This window comes from Oncorhynchus masou, chromosome 28, assembly GCF_036934945.1.
Source record: "Oncorhynchus masou masou isolate Uvic2021 chromosome 28, UVic_Omas_1.1, whole genome shotgun sequence".
NCBI lineage: Eukaryota > Metazoa > Chordata > Actinopteri > Salmoniformes > Salmonidae > Oncorhynchus > Oncorhynchus masou.
This window is the reverse complement of record NC_088239.1, coordinates 14471526-14490964: the sequence shown is the minus strand read 5'-3', so window position 1 is coordinate 14490964 and position 19439 is coordinate 14471526. Positions and strand designations below refer to the sequence as shown.

Below are 19439 nucleotides of genomic sequence, written 5' to 3'. Positions count from 1 at the left end.
AAGGGGATGATCAACATTCCCTATGAAATACACTTGTGCAATATGGACTAGTTTCAAATAGGCTTCTTCATTCATTATGCTGTTTTCAGTCTGCTCCATATCCCAGTCTTGGACAGTGGTTTTGGATATACAAAGAATTAAACATGAACCCACAATGCAAATAGTATTTATTTTTATTTAGGTGGTTAAAAAGTCTTACAATATAGAGCTCCAGAAAATATAAAATTCTTCAAAGAAAACAAAACATGCTTTTACAACAGTGGAGGGACTACTCGCCCAGCATGCAGTCGGCAAGGTTTCTCCTGGGCTTCTGATTCTGTTCTGAGGGGCCCACAGAGGAAACTCCCAAACCAACATGCAACCTTCCCACAATGTTGAATAGATGGTCATGAGTGAAGCGCACAGAAAGGTTACTGGAGAAATCTAGTTGACTTGGTTACAACCTCCTAAAGGTTAGTCTCGGTACCAGACAGTACTCAGGCTAACTATAAAGTGCCAATCTAAACAGAAGCATCCACAAACAAACTCATTCATGCACTCCACCAAGGCAGAGAGCTCTCCATCTTAGCCAGTCAATTGAACTGATCTCGTCCTGAAATGGAGATACAGTAGATTGGTGCCACAATTATTGTAAATACAGACTGGGTACTCATCCCCCCCACTGGATGTCTTGTTCCATCTTTGTACATTGACAAAAACATCAACATCGTAAGACACCAGTTCTATCCTTTGATCTCATACATCTTTGCCCATCTCACACCCCGAACTCTGAGGGTTTCCTGAACACTCTCACACAGCATCTGTGGCAAGCCCAGGAGAAGCCCTGAGCCAGTTGGCATTTAAGGGAAAAAAAGAAAAAAAGAGAGCTGAAGAGAGAATTAAAGATGGGTTGAGAAGCAACCATTCAGAAACAAAAAGGAGAATCCACTCCCCCAAATCTTCCCACACCTTGAAACTGTTCATCAATCCCCATGCCCATTCTATGAGGGCTCTCATTTCTCCTTTCCCCCTCGAGTGGCGTCAGAGCTTTGACGTCACGAAGAACTGCATCCCCTATGCAAGGCTCACACTTCGCATATTGCCAGAAGAAGAAACAGGAAGTCTCACCCACCAGTAAAAACTTCCCATAAGTTCCTGGACTCGGGTGGTGATGGGCTGGAGTTCAGTGTTATGAAGGAGTCACCATGACGACTCAAAGCATCAATAATGTTGCCAGTTGGGGACTTCCTTCGTCAATGATAGTCTCTTACCGTACATTTTTTTCCTATTCAGTTCTATTGTTTTTTTTTTGTCCAAACACCAAAGATATGTCCCCTTACCTTTATAACCGCTTTTAAAAACTCAAACACAAAAAGTATGATTGGCAAACACAGAACCCCCCCCCCCCCCAACATTTCTAAACTGTCTTAAGTCTGCAGCTTTTCTGAGAACTTTTGGATTCTGAACCCTTAGATAAGTTTTTAAAAATATTTTATTGGGACTCTTTTTTTTGCAAAATAAAAATGCCATGTTTTGTTTTTTTTAACTTAGATTTTTTGTTTCTTTTTAACATCCTTTGAAGAAAGTGGTGAATGTGTCGACCCATAGGCATCTGTCACAGTTCTGTTTCTGGGGGAGGGGGGCACGACCATGCTCTTTCCAGAGGCTGCAGCCCCTACTCGGTCTTCTGCAGCTCTTCCCCAGGGGGCGCACACGGGCTGCGCAGGCTCTTCTGAAGCACGTGGGCGTCTGCAGGCTCTATCCTCTTGTAGTAGTTCTTTTTCGTCTCGATGATCTCAAAGCCAAACTTCTGGTAGAAGTCGATGGCCGACTCGTTGCTGATCTGCACGTGACTGTCAGTTGAGAGAATGAATCCAAATCAAATAACATTTTATTTGTCACATGCGTCATAAACAGGTGTAGACCAACAGCGGATTGCTTACTTACGGGCCCTTCCCAATAATGCAGAGAAGAGAAATAATAGAACAATTATACCACAAGGAATAAATACACAATGAGTAATGATAATTTGGATATATACACAGGGTACGAGCATTGAATCGATGTGCAGTGGTACGAGGTAATGGAGGCAGACATGTACATATACCTAGGCAACAGGATAAATAATATACTGTAGCAGCAGGGTATGTGATGAGTCAAAAGAGTTAGTGCAAAAAGGGTCAACGCAGATAGAAGCGTGTGAATTAGGAAGTAAGGGATGACGAACATTTTCAACTGACCACTGAGGATGCATCTCAATAGCAGGGCTTTTCCTCCATCTGCACTGATGTGAAAACAGAAATGGTGAAAGCAATTGCTTTCACCTGTCCAGTTCTTTCACATCAACACAGTGAACGGACATGAGAAGAACCCATTTAGAAATACTGAGATGCACAGTAAAGAGCTTACAGACTAAGCACCAAAGGTAAACTTCCATGGGAGTAGGGTGGCAAATCGCAGGCAGTTTTGCTAGCTCTGGTTTGTGGTCCACATTCCTGTGAGCGGCGCTGCTGGCTTGGCACTCAAGACGCCAAAATATGACAATTAGCTTTAAGTCTTAAGCGGCCGCTGCACATGGTTGACCAATGAGCGGAGTTGTCAACCAATCAAACAATGTTTTAATGACAACATTCAAGCTGACAACCGGAAGCGCTGGTCTCTACATACGGTAGGCAGAGTCTCTTGTGTTTCGATTGCCGTTTACCGTGGCACATCTGTAAGCGCGTTAAGACGCAGAACACAGATCCTTCATTATAGACTTACAGGTAAATGTTGTCAAAGGTGCCATCCTTCTCGCAGATGTTTAACACATGGTTCAGCATCTTTGTTCCTGGTCACAATGCAAGAGAGAAGATCAGGAGTTTGACAACATGCAACACCAGTGACTAGCTCTGACTTGGCAGATGGTAAATACCTTTCCCCTCAATATAGTAGCTATGACTGATATGTGGTTGTCCCACCTAGGTTGCTTAAGATTATGTATATATCAAAAAATATATATCTAACATGTAAAAATGTACAAGTGAATATGGAGTGAAGCTGGCTATTGTCGATGTACGAAAACAAAAAGATCTGCGCCGTACCTATGCCTAACCTGCGGTAGGGCGCTAGGCAGCCCAGTGTCATGATATACAGTCTCTTCTGGTTCTGAGAGTGGTCCACTCTGCAGCACACTGCCCCCACCGCAATGTCATTGAAGTATGCTACAAACACAGGGTCAGAGGTATTACACATCAGTGCCATGTAGCATTCTCTCACAACACTCCATAAGTAAACAACCAAAACAAGTGCATCAATATCAGACTACAAGGGACTACGTCATTGGGCAAGCCCGTCTCGTCTTACCTAGCTTGGCGAGCTCTCCCACTTCGAGCACGTCCTTGTAGAACTTGTCATTGTAGCTGACGGGAAAGATGACCTGGTTGAGGCGTTTCAACTGTTTAATGTTGTGGGGCGTAACATCCCCCAGCTCTATCCGGCTACTGAAACAAGAGCAGAACAGTCAACCAGCTGGGCATCCAAGCAAAATGACACACTAAATTATCAAAAGTTTGTGGACATCTGCTTTTCAAATAATTCATTCCAAAATCATGGGCATTAATATAGAGTTGGTCCTCCCTTTGCTGCTAAAACAACCTCCACTCTTCTGTGAATGCTTTCCACTAGATGTTGGAACACTGCTGCAGGGTCTTGCTTCCATTCAGCTACGAGAGCATTAGTGAGGTCGAGCACTTTTGTTGAGCGATTAGATCTCGACAAACAGTTTCTGTAGGGACCTCTATTTGTGCACGGGAGCATTGTCATGCTGTCAAACTCGTGCCACAAAGTTGGAAGCACAGAATCATTGAGAATGTCATTGTATGCTGTAGCGTTAACATTTCCCTTCACTGGAACTAAGGGGCCTAGCCCAAACCATGAAAAATAACCCCATACCATTATTCCTACTCCACCAAACTTTACCGTTGGCACTATGCATTAAGGCAGGTAGTTTTCCTGGCATCTGCCAAACCCAGATTCATCCACTGACTGGTAGATGGTGAAGCGTGAATCATCACTCCAGACAATGTGTTTTCACTGCTCCAGAGTCCAATGGCGGCGAGTTTTACATCACTTCAGCCAACGCTTGGCATTGCACATGGTGATCTTAGGCTTGTGTGCGGCTGCTCGACCATGGAAACCCATTTCAGCTCCTGACAAACACTTCTTATGCTGACGTGCTTCCAGGGGCTGTTTGGAACTCGGTAGTGAGACCATTATAACACGTTCCAGCATTCGGCGGTCCCGTTCTGTGAACTTGTGTGGCCTAACATTTCGCAGCTGAGCAGTTGTTGCTCCTAGACGTTTCCACTCCCCAATAACAGCCCTTACAGTTGAGTGGGGCAGCTCTAGCAGGGCAGAAATTTGACAAACTGACTTGTTGGAAAGGAAGCATACTATGACGGCGCCACGTTGAAAGTCAGAGCTCTTCAGTAAGGCCATTCTACTGCCAATGTTTGTCTTTGGAGACAAACATGTGCTCGATGTTATACACCTGTCAGCAGCGGGTGTGGCTGAAATAGCCGAATCCACTAATTTGAAGGGGTGTCCACTTTCTTTTAATGTGGCACTCATATCCACAGTGACTGATCCACAAGTGTGTACACATATCATGACCAAGGCACAACTCGCATTAAGTATTTTGGTAAACACAGATGTCTAACAGTGCCTGAGGACACGATATGGTGGTCTGCCTTGAGCTCTTCTAGGGAGCTGGCTGGGCAGCCAGTTCTCCTGCCACTGTGTGCCACCTGGACCAGCCCAGATGCATTGACAGCTGCCAACTGTCATCCCAAAAGGTTAACAGTGGCATCATGCACACAAGCACTAAACCAGACACAAAATCTGCCCCCCAAGGCAAAACCCCACATTAATTCAATTGGGATGACTGACATGTTACATGCAATCTGTGTGCATGTAAACAGCCTTTCCTGTGTGCCTTGATCATGAAAGATTAGGCATGATGTTTCGGTAAATGTCAATCTCTGGGACTGAGAGTTTTGTTTTCGTGTCTCTTGAGTTTGACCATTTGCCTCCAATTGACTTACTCCTGGAAGCGCAGAGGTATTTATAGGGCGACTCATGTTAAAACCTCTATGCTGACAACAGCTGCTGGTCACGTGTTCGAAGGCAGTCAGACAGGCCGGATAGAGTGACAGCAGAGACCTGGCAACGTCGCCAATATTCAAATCTAAGACATCTGCTGAGACCCCACCATTAGTCTGTACCCCCAGGGGTACAACAAATAAAAATGTGATAATTTTATTTCTTCACATTTTCAAACAGTGCATTTATCTTTTTCAACAGGGTTATACATATTTGTGTGATGTTTTTTTCTAACCAGAGTAGCCTCGTTTCACTGCCAAGAATAAAGTTAAACCATCTAGTGTTCAGTGAATAAGTCAAACATGTAGCCTCGTCAAATAATTAACCAATCAAAACCGTTACTCTCGTGAGAAATCTTGCGCAGACATTTATAAACAAAACAATGTGAAAAATGATTTTAGGCGAGAATAAAGATGACTTTTGAAGAGTAAGACGTGTAATAAAGCAACAGATACCATTAATAAGGGGCTAGAAGCATCTTATATGGTGAGCTACCGAGTGGTAGGATAGGCAAGCCCCATTCTATTGTGGAGGACTTAATTCTTCCTGCTGCTGTGGATATGGCTGGGACAATGCTGTGGGAAAAAGCCAAATAAACTAAACAATGGCTTCATCAAACAACACTGTTTCACAACGCATCAGTGGCATGGCAGGAGATGTTTTGAAACAATTACTTCTTCGGATACAAGCCAGTGAATTATATGCGTTACAGTTGGATGAGTCAACAGACGTGGCGGGCCTGGCACAGCTCCTGGTATATGTCCTTTATGTTTATGGGTGGTCAATTAAGGAAGACATCCTCTTCTGCAAACCACTGGAAACTAGGACAACATGAGGATATTTTAAAAGTACTGGACAGCTTTGTGACAAATGGACTTTGTTGGTCAAGATATGTTGGTATCTGTACAGATGGAACAATAGCCATGACAGGGAGATATAGTGGCGTGGTAACGCACTTACAAGCAGTTGCTCCCGACGCCACTTGGTCACTGCAGCATCCACCGAGAGGCACTTGCTTCCAAGGGAATGTTTGACAGCTTTAAATACGTTTTGGACACTACAGTGAAAATGGTTAACTTTGTTAAAGCAAGGCCCCCGAACTCGTGTATTTTCTGCATTATGCAATATGGGCAGGGACCATTTTACAACATACAGAAGTGTGCTGGTTATCAAGGGGCAAATTATTAACGTTTTTTATTTTTTATTGAGAGACTAGCTTAAAGTTCTCTTTACTGACCATTTTCACTTGTCTGACCTGTTGCACGATGACAAGTTTCTCACATGACTGGCCTTTCTGGTTTTATATATAAGATAGCTAAATAATGAGCAAAATTACGGATTATTTTTATATTATTACTTGTGCCCTGGTCCTATAAGAGCTCTTCGTCACAAGCTGGGTTGTGACAAACTCACTCATTCTTATTAGTGATGCACCGATATTACATTTTTGGCCAATACCGATATCTGACATTTTCCTTGACAAAGAAAAGTGGCCTTTTAAGCATTCTGTTACAGTTAAGTAGTAGACGCAGTGGTCCCTGGTTCAAATCCAGGCTGTATTACAACCAGCTGTGATTGGGAGTCCCATAGGCCGGCGCACAACTGGCCCAGCGTTGCCCGAGCCGTCATTGTAAATAAGAATTTGTTCTTAACCTCTTGAAACTCCCCATCCCGGATCCGGGATCGTGACTAAAGCCTCAGGCTCATTAGCATAACGCAACGTTAACGATTTCTGAAAATCGCAAATAAAATTAAAATAATGCGTTTGCTCTCAAGCTTAGCCTTTTCTTAACAACACTGTCACCTCAGATTTTCAAAATATGCTTTTGAACCATAGAAATTGACTAATTTGTGTAAGAGTATGCAAAGCTAGCATAGCATTTTGTGTAGCATGTAGCACGCAACATTTTCACAAAAGCCAGATAACCAAATAAATAAAATCATTTACCTTTGAAGAGCTTCTGATGTTTTCAATGAGGAGACTCTCAGTCACATGCCAAATGCGCAGTGTTTCCTGAAAGCGTCTGTGTGTAGGAGAAATCGTTCCGTTTTCTACATTGCGCCTGGCTACTGAAACGAACCGAAAATGCAGTCACCTACAACGTAAAACTTTTTCCGGATTAACTACATAATATCGACCGAAACATGGCAAACGTTGTTTGGAATCAGTCCTCAAGGTGTTTTTTCACATATCTCTTCATTGACATGCAGTTCGTGGAAGCTTGCTTTCCTCTCTGTATTCCTTGGAAAAATACTGGCAGGTGACTTTTGCGCACCAATTTCGGCGCAGGACACTGGGCGGACACGTGGTAAATGTCGTCTCTTATGGTCAATCTTCCAATGATCTGCCTACAAATACGTCACAATGCTGCAGACACCTTGGGGAAACGACAGAGAGGGTTGATTCATTCCTCTTGCGTTCACAGCCATATAAGGAGATCATGACAAACAGAGCCTCAAAAATCCTTGTCATTTCCTGGATGCCATCTCATCTTGGTTTTGCCTGAAGCTCACGTTAAAGGGCACGCACAGAGAAGATCTTTGTATTTCTGGACACGTCAGAGTGGTTTCTTTCGAACAGTAGCAATTATATGCATAGTCGAGCATCTTTTTGTGACAAAATATCTTGTTTAAAACGCAAAAATGAAATTGCGCCCCTAGAGTTCCAAGAAGTTAACTGACTTGCCTAGTTAAATAAAGGTTACACACACGCACCAAAAATGTATTGTTGGCATTTACGTATGTCCCCATTACCAGTAAAACATAATCAAAACCAATTTCTTTAATTTACTTGCTGTGCTGTTTCGTTGTTAATTTGTTCAGTCGTTTCATTCTCAATCAGGTTTTCTACGGAACGCTGTTTGGGTCTTTCCATGTCAAAGACACATCAAAAAAGCGTGTTGACCAATCAGGACCTGAATAATACTACACGTCACAATAATTTAACTCGTTCATTAATTTTAGTAAGTTAATACATATTAATTACACTATCATTAATTTCATATGTCACAGCGATTCATCAATGCTACGATGTATGCTACGATGGTGGTAAAGTTGTCACGCGCATCCTACAGTGCTGCTCTTTAAAAAAAAGCTAGCAAGCTCATGAATGCAAACAATGTTCTTTCCCAAAAACATAGGAAAACAATGTAATCCAGATGTCATCTAAAATAACCCTAATTTATAAGACAGCTCTTATTTGATTAATGATGGTCGGACCCATCTATGTGAAGCTAGCCACAATAAGGATTAGCCACAATAGTGGACTTTGCGGTTAACCTTCAAAATAAAAGTATGACAATTATTCTATTTCTATTAATTTGCGTCACTGTCAATGATACTTATTTTGAAGACAAACCGAAAATTCCACTATTGTGCCTAATCCTTATTGTGGCTAGCTTCACAACAACACAGGTCTGGTCGGGCATCACTAGCCAGATGAAGCTAGCTGGCTGCTTATAACGTTAACCCTGTTGCCCAAAGCTAAGTAGCTGGCTAGCTATTTATTTTCATGAATTGAAGTTCAATTTCCATAGGCGAACAACAACTTACAAGGATTCCTAAATCTTTGCTAAGAATAATGAAAATGACTGCAGGTTCTACTGCTCATTGTTTTCAGGCTGGTTGTATTGGTGCTAACTAAGTACCAAGCAAAAGCTAGTTACCCCAGTAGCTAGCTTTAATGTCTCGCTGAAAATGTCTTGCTCTTTCAAATGACTGCTGGACTTGTTGACTGCTCTATCCACACAGCAGACATTGTGGGCTAGGTTAGGAATGCTGTGTTAAAGTGTAGCGCAAAATTTTACGTGGCGTCATTACATCATGTACCTACGTTATATAGGTATGCACATCAGCTTTGACATCGGTTTTTAACGTCGGTGTTAAACTAGACATCTGCCGTTTCCGATGTTTGCATTTTGAAGCTAATATCGTCCGATTCTGATATGTTCACTGATATATCGTGCATCCCTAATTCTTATGTTTAATAAATGTATCGTATAGTGTGTTTGTGGCAGGCTTACAATGATGGCAAAAAAAACAATTTGAGAGTGTGCTGACCCTGGTGCTAGTGGGGTACGCAGCTGGAGGTTGAATGAAGGGGTACGGGACTATAAAAAAGTTTGGTAACCACTGTTAGGGGAACTTGTTTAGTAAATAAGCAAACAACCTGAAACTGTGGTTTGATTATGTATCAACATGGAAACTACACATCAGTGTTATTTGATCCACTATCGGTAGGCTTTCGTCCCCATTGATAAAATCACGTAGCCGCATATACTGTAAACGTTCGCTACATTGTATCTAGCCCTTGATCATGACTGAGTTCCATTATACACAAATCATTGGACGAACGCATCTTATGTACGGGGGAGTTAACGCGCATCGCTTGCGGTACGGTTTTGGAAGCATAAGAACTTTGTTTCATATCAGCAAGAAATACATATTCTAAAATAAAAATAAAAAGATTCAATTGATCAACACCTTTATAGTGTTAGGATTCCCAAATGGCAATTCTTCCAAGTTACACTGCTTGTTAACAGAAAACAGCCGTTAGACGGAGTGAACTACCTGTGCTAATTAGCCATCTGAGTCTCCGAACAACTGTGTGTAAACTGAAGACACCACAAACGTGTTGTCACTGAAAAATACTGTAGGCTGCAACTGTGTTAAAACCAGTTAACAGTAAGTGTATATTTTGCATTTGTGAAATTATTTTGATGTGATATGAAAGTAGAGGGATTTATGTTTCCTTCCATTCACGTTTAGATAGAGGTGAATTGGCTCTGGATGCCAAATGCTCTAAACAGAACATGTAAGGTCTTTTGACTACAAGAGTTAACCGTAGGCTCCTTTGGTCCATTATTGGGCTACCCTGTATAACTTCACTTCAACCAGCTAGCTGTGTGTTACTTACAGTAACAGAACTTAGCTATTTACAAAGTATCCACTTGGGAACTGATATTTTGTAACCTTGGCAGATAATTGCATAAGATAGGGGTCGACTACCTGAAAGCACATTGGTTAACAGCCTGGTCTCAGACTAGAGGTATCATAGTAAATGTTATTCTGAGCTACTCTAATTAGTATGATGTTTGGTACGGTTGCAAGTTTGAATCTCATCGCGGGCAAACTTAAGAGATTTTAGCTAATCAGCAACTAACTATACTGAACAAGTATATTCTCTAAAATGTTCACAAATTGTTAACAAATTTGTTTACATCCCTGTTTAATGAGCATTTCTCCTTTGCCAGGATAATTCATCCACCTGACAGTTGTGGTATATCAAGACGGCCGATAAAACGGAACGATCATTACACAGATGCACCTTGTGCTGGGGACAATAAAAAGGCCACTCTAAAATGTGCATGTTTCTCACAACACAATGCCACAGATGGCTCAAGTTGATGGAGCGTGGAAGAGCTCCGAGACAGGATTGTGTCGAGACAGATCTGTGGAAGGATTTTTACAAATTCTGCAGCATTGAAGGTCCACAAGAACACAGTGGCCTTCATCTTTAATTGGAAGAAGTTTGGAACCACCAAGACTCTTTCTAGAGTTGGCCACCCGGCAAAACTGAGCAATCGGGGGAGAAGGGCCCTGGTTAGGGAGGTGACCAAGAACCCGATGGTCACAGACAGAGCTCATGAGTTCCTCTGTGGAAATCGGAGAACCTTCCAGAAGGTCAACCATCTCTGCAGAACTCCACCAATCAGGCCTTTATGGTAGAGTGGCAAGACGGAAGCCACTCGTCGGTAAAAGACACATGGCAGCCTGCTTGGAGTTTGCCAAAATGCACCTAAAGGAAACAAGATTCTCTGGTCTGATGAAACCAAGATTGAAATCTTTGGCCTGAATGCCAATTGTCACATCTGAAGGAAACATGGCAGAATTCTTACAGTGAAGCATGGTGGTGTCAGCATCATGCTGCACTGATGTTTTTCAGTGGTAGGGACTGGGAGACTTAAAGATGGTGCCGAAGAACATGGCTGACGATTTACATTCTCCCAACCAATTGTGCTATTTTGTTCGTTTTTTTGCGTTTTGTGTAACTTATTTTGTACATAATATTGCTGCTATTTTCAGTCTTATGACTGAAAATAACTTCCGGACATCAGAACCGCGATCACTCACCGCGGACTGGAAGAAACGGTATCCTTTAACGAGTCCGAAGAGAAGGACATACTTTCACATACTTTCACTGGAACAGGCCCAGATCCCCGTAATTTGGTTGACGAAAAGATGCAGTGAAAAGGGGCCACAGATCGGGCAGCCTTCTGAGAATCTGTAGGCGAGCGAGTAAACTGCCATCCGTTCTTCTTGCCAAATTGCAATTATTGGAAAACAAATGATGACCTACGATTAAGATTATCCTACCAACGGGACATTAAAACTGTAATATCTTATGTTTCACCGAGACACAGAGCTGGAGGGATTTTCCATGAACCGGCAGAACAGAGAAGCTACGTCTGGTAAGACTAGCGGTGGGGGTGTGTCAACAGCTGGCGCGCACTAATGTTAAAGAAGTCTAGAGGTATTGCTGGCCTGAGAAGAGTACCTTATGATAAGCTGTAGGCCACACTATCTACCAGAAGAGTTCTCATCTAAACTCAGCAAAAAAGAAACATCCCTTTTTCAGGACACTGTCCTGAAAAACTAACAAAGAAAATTTGTTAAATTTGTTAATTAACCATAAACAATTAATGAACATGCACCTGTGGAACAGTCGTTAAGACACTAACAGCTTACAGACAGTAGGCAATTAAGGTTATGAAAACAGTTATTAAAACTTAGTACACTAAAGAGGCCTTTCTACTGACTCTGAAAAACACCCAAAGAAAGATGCCCAGGGTCCCTGCTCATCTGCATGAACGCGCCTTAGGCATGCTGCAAGGAGGCATGAGGACTGCAGATGTGGCCAGGGCGACAGGACGGACAGCTGATGGTCTGCCACTGCGAGGACAACGTGTAACAACACCTGCACAGGACTGTCCGCAATAGGCTGAGAGACTGGACTGAGGGCTTGTAGGCCTGTTGTAAGGCAGGTAATCACCAGACATCACCGGCAACAACGTCGCCTATGGGCACAAACCCACCGTCACTGGACTAGACAGGACTGGCAAAAACATCCTCCTCCCTCATGTGATATCCTTCCTGCAGGCTCAACCTGCCATGACCCTCCAGCATGACAATGCCACCAGCCATACTGCTCGTTCTGTGCGTGATTTCCTGCAAGACAGGAATGTCAGTGTTCTGCCATGGCCAGCGAGGAGCCCAGATCTCAATCCCATTGAGCACGTCTGGGACCTGTTGGATCGGAGGGTGAGGGCTTTCCCCCCCCATTTGTGCCTTTGTGGAAGAGTGGGGTAACATCTCACAGCAAGAACTGGCAAATCTGGTGCAGTCCATGAGGAGATGAACTGCCATACTTAATGCAGCTGGTTGCCACACCAGATACTGTCACCTTTGACCTCCCCCCTTTGTTCAGGAACACATTATTCCATTTCTGTTAGTCAAATGTCTGTGGACCATGTTCAGTGTATGTCTCAGTTGTTGAATTTTATGTTCATACAACTATTTACACATCTTAAGTTTGCTGAAAATAAACGCAGTTGACAGTGAGAGGACGTTTCTTTTTTTGCTGAGTTTATATTATTCGTAGCAGTCTATTTACCACCACAGAATGAAGCTGGCACCAAGACCGCACTCAACCAACTCTATAAGGCCATAAGAAAAGAAGGAAATGCTCACCCAGAAGTGGACCTAGTGTTCGGGGACTTTAATGCAGGCAAGCAAATCAGTTTAACCACATTTTTACCAGCGTGTCACATGTCCAACCACAGAAAAAAAATAATCCTAGACCACCTTTACGCCACACACAGATGCATACAAAGCTCTCCCCCACCCTCCATTTGGCAAATCTGACCATAAATATATCCTCCTGATTCCTGATTACAATAAAAAACTAAAGCAGAAAGTACCAGTGACTCGTTCAATGCGGAAGTGGTCAGATGACATGGATGCTACACTACAGGACCTTTGCTAGCCCAGAGGGGAATATGTTCCGGGAATCATCCAATGGCACGAGGAGTAAACCACCCCAGTCACCGGCTTCATCAATAAGTGCATCGACGACGTCATCCCCACAGTGAACATACGTACATGTCCCAACCAGAAGCCATGGATTACAGGCAACACCTGCATCGAGCTAAAGGCTGGAGCTGTCGCTTTCAAGGAGCGGGAGACTAATCCGGACGCTTACAAGAAATCCCGCTATGCCCTCAGACGAACCATCAAAGAAGCAAAGCGTCAATACAGAATTAAGATTGAATCCTACTACACCGGAAAACTATTACGGACTTCAAAGGGAACCCCAGAGCTGCCCAGTGACGCGAGCATACCAGACGAGCTAAATGCCTTCTATGCTCGCTTCGAGGCAAGCAATACTGAAGCATGCACGAGAGCACTAGCTGTTCTGGCTGACGCTCTCGGTAGACGATGTGAGCAAGACCTCTAACTTCTCTGGGGTATGGGGCAGCATTTGAAATTTTGGATGAAAAGCATGCCCAAATTAAACTGCCTTCTACTCAGGCCCAGAAGATAGGATATGCATATAATTAGTAGATTTGGATAGAAAAGTCTCCAAAACTGTTAAAATAATGTCTGAGTATAACAGAACTGATTTGGCAGGCGAAAACCTGAGAAAAAGTAATTCAGGAAGTAGGATATTTTTGTTGTAGATTTCTATTTAATGACATTACAGTATCCATTGATTTAGGACTCAAATTGCAGTTCCTATGCCTTCCACTAGATGTCAACTGTCTTTAGAAATCATTTCAGGCTTGTATTCTGAAAAATGATGGAGTAAGAGCAGTCTGAATGAGTGGACCCTGCCGCGTCACAGAGCTTTTTCATGCGCACGACCGAGAGAGTGCCTTTCTTGTTTACCTTTTATATTGACGACGTTATTGTCCGGTTTAAATATTATCGATTATTTAGGCTAAAAATAACCTGGGATTGAAAATAAACATTGTTTGACAAGTTTCTCTGAACTTTACGGATACAATTTTAATTTGTCTGCCTGTTGTGACTGCGTTTGAGCCTGTGGATTACTGAAGAAAACGTGCAAACAAAATGAGGTTTTCAGATAAAGAGAGACTATCGGTCAAAAGGAACATTTTTTGAATAAATTAATGTCTTCTGAGTGCAAACATATGAAGATCATCAAAGGTAAGTGATTAATTCTCTCTCCATTTCTGACTTGTGTAACTCTTCTACTTGGCTGGTTACTGTTTGTAATGATTTGTCTGCTGGGCTATGTTCTCAAATAATTGTAAGGTATGCTTTCGCTGTAAAGCATTTTTGAGATCTAACACAGTGGTTGGATTCACAAGAAGTTCATCTTTAAACCTGTGTAAAATAGTTGTATCTTTTCTGAATTTTTATAATGAGTATTTCTGTATTTGACGCTAGCGTCCCAACTAGAGGTCGGCCGATTATGATTTTTCAACACCGATACCGATTATTGGAGGACCAAAAAGGCCGATACCGATTATCGGCCGGGGGGGAAAATGTATTTGTAATAATGACAATTACAACAATACTGAATTTTAACTTAATATAATACATAAATAAAATCAATTTAGTCTCAAGTAGATAATGAAACATGTTCAATTTGGTTTAAATAATGCAAAAACAAAGTGTTGGAGAAGAACGTCAAAGTGCAATATGTGCTATGTAAGAAAGCTAACGTTTCAGTTCCTTGCTCAGAACATGAGAACATATGAAAGCTGGTGGTTCCTTTTAACATAAGTCTTCAATATTCCCAGGTAAGAAGTTTAAGGTTGTAGTTATTATAGGACTATTTCCCTCTATACCATTTGTATTTCATTAACCTTTGACTATTGGAAGTTCTTATAGGCACTTTAGTATTGCCAGTAACAGTATAGCCTCCGTCCCTCTCCTCGCTCCTCCCTGGGCTCGAACCAGCAACACAAAGACAACAGCCACCACATCGAAGCAGTGTTACCCATGCAGAGCAAGGGAAAGAACCACCCCAAGGCTCAGAGCGAGTGAAGTTTGAAATGCTATTAGCGCACGCTAACTAGCCAGCCATTTCACGTCGGTCACACCAGCCTCATCTCGGGAGTTGATAGGTTTGAAGTCATAAACAGCGCAGTGCTTGACGCACAACGAAGAGCTGCTGGCAAAACGCCCGAAAGTACTGTTTGAATGAATGTTTACGCGCCTGCTTCTGCCTAGCACCGCTCAGTCAGATACTTAGATAATTGTATGCTCAGTCAGATTATATGCAACACAGGACACGCTAGATAATATCTAGTAATATCAATCAATCATGTGTAGTGATTATGATTGATTGTTTTTTATAAGATAAGTTTAATGCTAGCTAGCAACTTAACTTGGCTTACTGCATTTGCGTAACAGGCAGTCTCCTTGTGGAATACAACGAGAGAAAGGCAGGTTGTTATTGCGTTGGACTAGTTAACTGTAAGGTTTCAAGAATGGAAACCCCCTGAGCTGACAAGGTGAAAATCTGTCTTTCTGCTCCTGAACGAGGCAGTTAACCCACCGTTCCTAGGCCGTCATTTAAAATAAGAAGTGTTCTTAACGGACGTGCCTAGTTAAATAAAGGTGTACATTACAGATTTACGATTGTTATGAAAACTTGAAATCGGCATTCCGATTAATCGGTCGACCTCTAGCCCCAACATTCACAAAGCCGCTGGGCCAGACGGATTACCAGGACGTGTACTCAAAGCATGTGGGGACCAACTGTCAAGTGTCTTCACTGACATTTTCAACCTCTCCCTGACTGAGTCTGTAATACCTACATGTTTGAAGCAGACAGTCATAGTCCCTGCGCCCAAGGAAGCGAAGGCAACCTGCCTCAATGATTACCGCCCCATAACACTCACGTCAGTAGCCAAGAAGTGCTTTGAAAGACTGGTCATGGCTAACAACAGCATCAGATGACGCAATCTTAATCGCACTCCACACTGCCCTTTCCCACCTGGGCAAAAGGAACACCTATGTGAGAATGGTGTTCATTGACTACAGCTCAGCGTTCAACACCATAGTGCCCACGAAGCTCATCACTAAGCTAAGGTCTCTGGGACTCAACACCTCCCTCTGCAACTGGATCCTGGACTTCCCAACAGACCTCCCCCAGGTGGTAAGAGTAGGCAACAACACCTCTGCCACGCTGATCCTTAACATTGGGGCCCCTCAGGGAGGTGTACTTAGTCCACTCCTGTACTCCCTGTTCACCCATGACTGGCCAAACTGGACTCAAACACCATCATTAGGTTTGCTGACGACACAACAGTGGTAGGCCTGATCACTGACAACGTTTAGATGGCATATAGAGACGTCAGAGAACTGGCAGTATGGTGCCTGGACAACAACCTACTCCTCAATGTGAGCAAGACAAAGGAGCTGATTGTTGACTACAGGAAAAAGAGGGCTGAACAGGCCCCCATTAACATCGACGGGGCTGTAGTGGAGTGGGTTGAGTGTTAAGTTCCTTGGTGCCCACATCACCAACAAACTATCAGACTGAAAAGATTTGGCATGGGTCCCCAGATCCTCAAAAGGATAATTATTCAGCTGCACCATTGAGAGCATCCTAACCGGTTGCATCACCGCCTGGTCTGGCAACTGCTCGGCATCTGACCGCAAGGCGCTACAGAGGGTAGTGCGTACGGCCCAGTACATGACTGGGGCCAAGCTTCCTGCCATCCAGAACCTATATAATAGTAGTGTCAGAAGAACGGCCATAAAATTGTCAGACTCCAGTGACCTAAGTTATAGACTGTTCTCTGCTACCGCACGGCAAGCTGTACCGGAACGCCAAGTCTAGGACCAAAAGACTCCTAAACAGCTTCTACCCTGAAGCCATAAGACCGCTGAACAATTAATAAAACCGCCACCGGACTATTTACCTTGACCTCCCCCTCCCTTTTGTACACTGTTGTTACTCAGCGGTTTATCATCTATGCAGTCACAACACCCCTACCCACATGTGCAAATTACCTCAACTAACCTGTACCCCCGCACACTGTCTCAGTACCCCTTGTATATAGCATTGTTAGTGTTACTTTTTAATTCTTATTTTTAAATTAAATTTAGTGTATTTGGTAAATACTTTAACTCTTCTTGAACTGCACTGTTGGTTAGGGGCCTGTAAGTACGCATTTCACGGTAAGGTCTACACTTGTTGTATTTGTATGTGACAAATAAAGTTTGATTTGACTAGTCATCGAAGGAAAGATGAACGGAGCAAAGTACAGAGACCCTCAAGAAAACCTGCTCCAGAGTGCCCAGGACCTCAGACTGGGGCAAAGACTACGCAGGAATGGCTTCGAGACAAGTCTCAATGTCCTTGAGTGGCCCAGTCAGAGCCCAGACTCGAACCTGATCTAATATCTCTGGAGAGACCAGTATATAGCTGTGCAGCGACACACCCTATTCAACCTGACAGAATGGGAGAAACTGCCCAAATACAGGTGCCAAGATTGTAGCATCATACCCAAGAAGACTCACGGCTGTAACTGCTGTTTCAATAACGTATTGAGTCACGGGTCTGACTACTTATGTAAATTTAATATTTTAATGTTTAATAAATCACCTGTTGAGGCAAAAAAACAACAATCCATTCTCGAATAAGGCTGTAATGTAACAAAATGTGGAAAAACTCAAGGGGTTGGAATACTTTATGAATGAACAGTATAATATGAATACAGAATAATACAAAATGCTCAGAGCAAGTTGTGGTTTATGGTTGATGCTCACGCCCCAAACAGTAGTTGAATCAATGGGTTACTTGAGTAATTTTAATATTGCCTGATAAAACTAGTTAACGAAATACACTCCTTCACAGAAATCAGTAATACTAGACAATGGCTAAATATGATTGTCAAAATTTACTGACCAACGTCAGCATGCTAATAGGCAGTATTGTTACAGTTTTAATCTAATTTGTTCCAAGTTAAATTAGCTAGCGTTAGCTACCTAGCCAAGTAAAGTAGCTAACGTTAGCTAACGTAGCTAGTTGAACAAGCTTAGAGTTGAGTGGCGTAAAGTAGCCTAGTAATTAACTATAGTTGCGTCAAAGTAGAGCGGACTTCAAACGTTTCGGAATCCAGCTAACGTTAGTTAGCTAACTAGCTACACGAACTAACAGGCACGTTACAAACTTATCCGACTTTTTGGTCAAAGTTTAATTTGATGGGAAATGCACGCGCTACTAGCCACACTTAGCAGGTTAAATATGTTACTTGCTAACTAGTTAACCAATGAGATGCTGTGTCTAATAACTGGTAAAGAGACAAATCACTGTGGTGCTGTTATTTTACCTAACCGTGCAAACGGTTTAGCTAGCTAACGTTAGCATTGCAACCACCTCTCCCGCCCCCCGTTGAAAAAAAAAAGACAAGAAAAAAACTTTAGTCGTGCTAGGAACACAGACATCTCTTTTAATGGCTTTACTCACCCTTTCATTGTAAACTACTGTTATTCTTTAGTTTCGATGTGGTTGAAGTTCTGAGTAGTTTACAGTTCGGGTAGAGGAATTTTGACAGAGTTGGTGGTTCCTCCTGTCGTACCCTCCACATGTATGTTGCTAACTGTTAGCTTAGCTACCGCACTCCTCCACTGTCAACTCTGACCCCGCATGCGCAGAACTTCACTTCTTCTTCTTCGGTGGAGTTGGCGGTTGGCATCCAACGTTATGGTGCATTACCGCCACCTACTGTACTGGAGTGTGGGCCAGAGACAAGGAGAAACTAAATCCTACCTGCGAGCCCCGTTAATCTTAAGAAAGATTACAACATATTGGAGACTATGTCTCATGACATTCTACTAAATATACTCTTTAAACTAATTTCCTGTATCCCCTTTTCCCTCGTAATAGGTCTCAGCCTCTCTCTTTCCCTCTGATACTACCCACACTGTAGCAATACATGCTCCAAGCTCTCTGTTTCCTGCCAATGATCAACCGTTGCTTTAGGATGTTTTCCTATCACATATAAGGTCGTATTCAAATGGCTGTGTCCCACCCTTAATTTTGTAAGAAATAACTCCCTCTCTTCTGTCCCTTCCTGCCATCCTCCCCTCCTCGACTTTCCTCTGTACTTGAAATAAATGACTGCCCTTAGTATCTCTATTCCACCGCTTCTGCCATCTTGGCACCATCACTGTCCATATCAGGCTTTTTGCCTCTGCTTTGCTCATTGAAACTACAACATCAACATCCCCACTGGGCTTCAGCCCAAGTCAATCTTATCTGTATGCTCATCCGT

The 19439-nt window shown here is 42.8% G+C and overlaps 1 protein-coding gene across 2 annotated transcripts; it reads right to left on the bottom strand.

The window, feature by feature from the left end:
- Positions 1-150: 150 nt before the first annotated feature.
- Positions 151-18810, bottom strand: LOC135517223 (N-alpha-acetyltransferase 50-like). Of its 2 annotated transcripts, none has more exons than XM_064941334.1 (5): positions 18632-18810; positions 3325-3458; positions 3063-3182; positions 2743-2809; positions 151-1832 (listed from the first exon to the last, which is right to left on the bottom strand). In XM_064941334.1, the coding sequence occupies exons 1-5, from the start codon at positions 18637-18639 to the stop codon at positions 1655-1657; spliced, it is 507 nt and encodes a 168-aa protein (XP_064797406.1). In that variant the 5' UTR covers positions 18640-18810; the 3' UTR covers positions 151-1654. The 2 variants fall into 2 exon arrangements, with proteins under 2 accessions (XP_064797406.1, XP_064797405.1); XM_064941333.1 differs by having other exon boundaries at positions 3325-3461; positions 18632-18809.
- Positions 18811-19439: the final 629 nt, after the last annotated feature.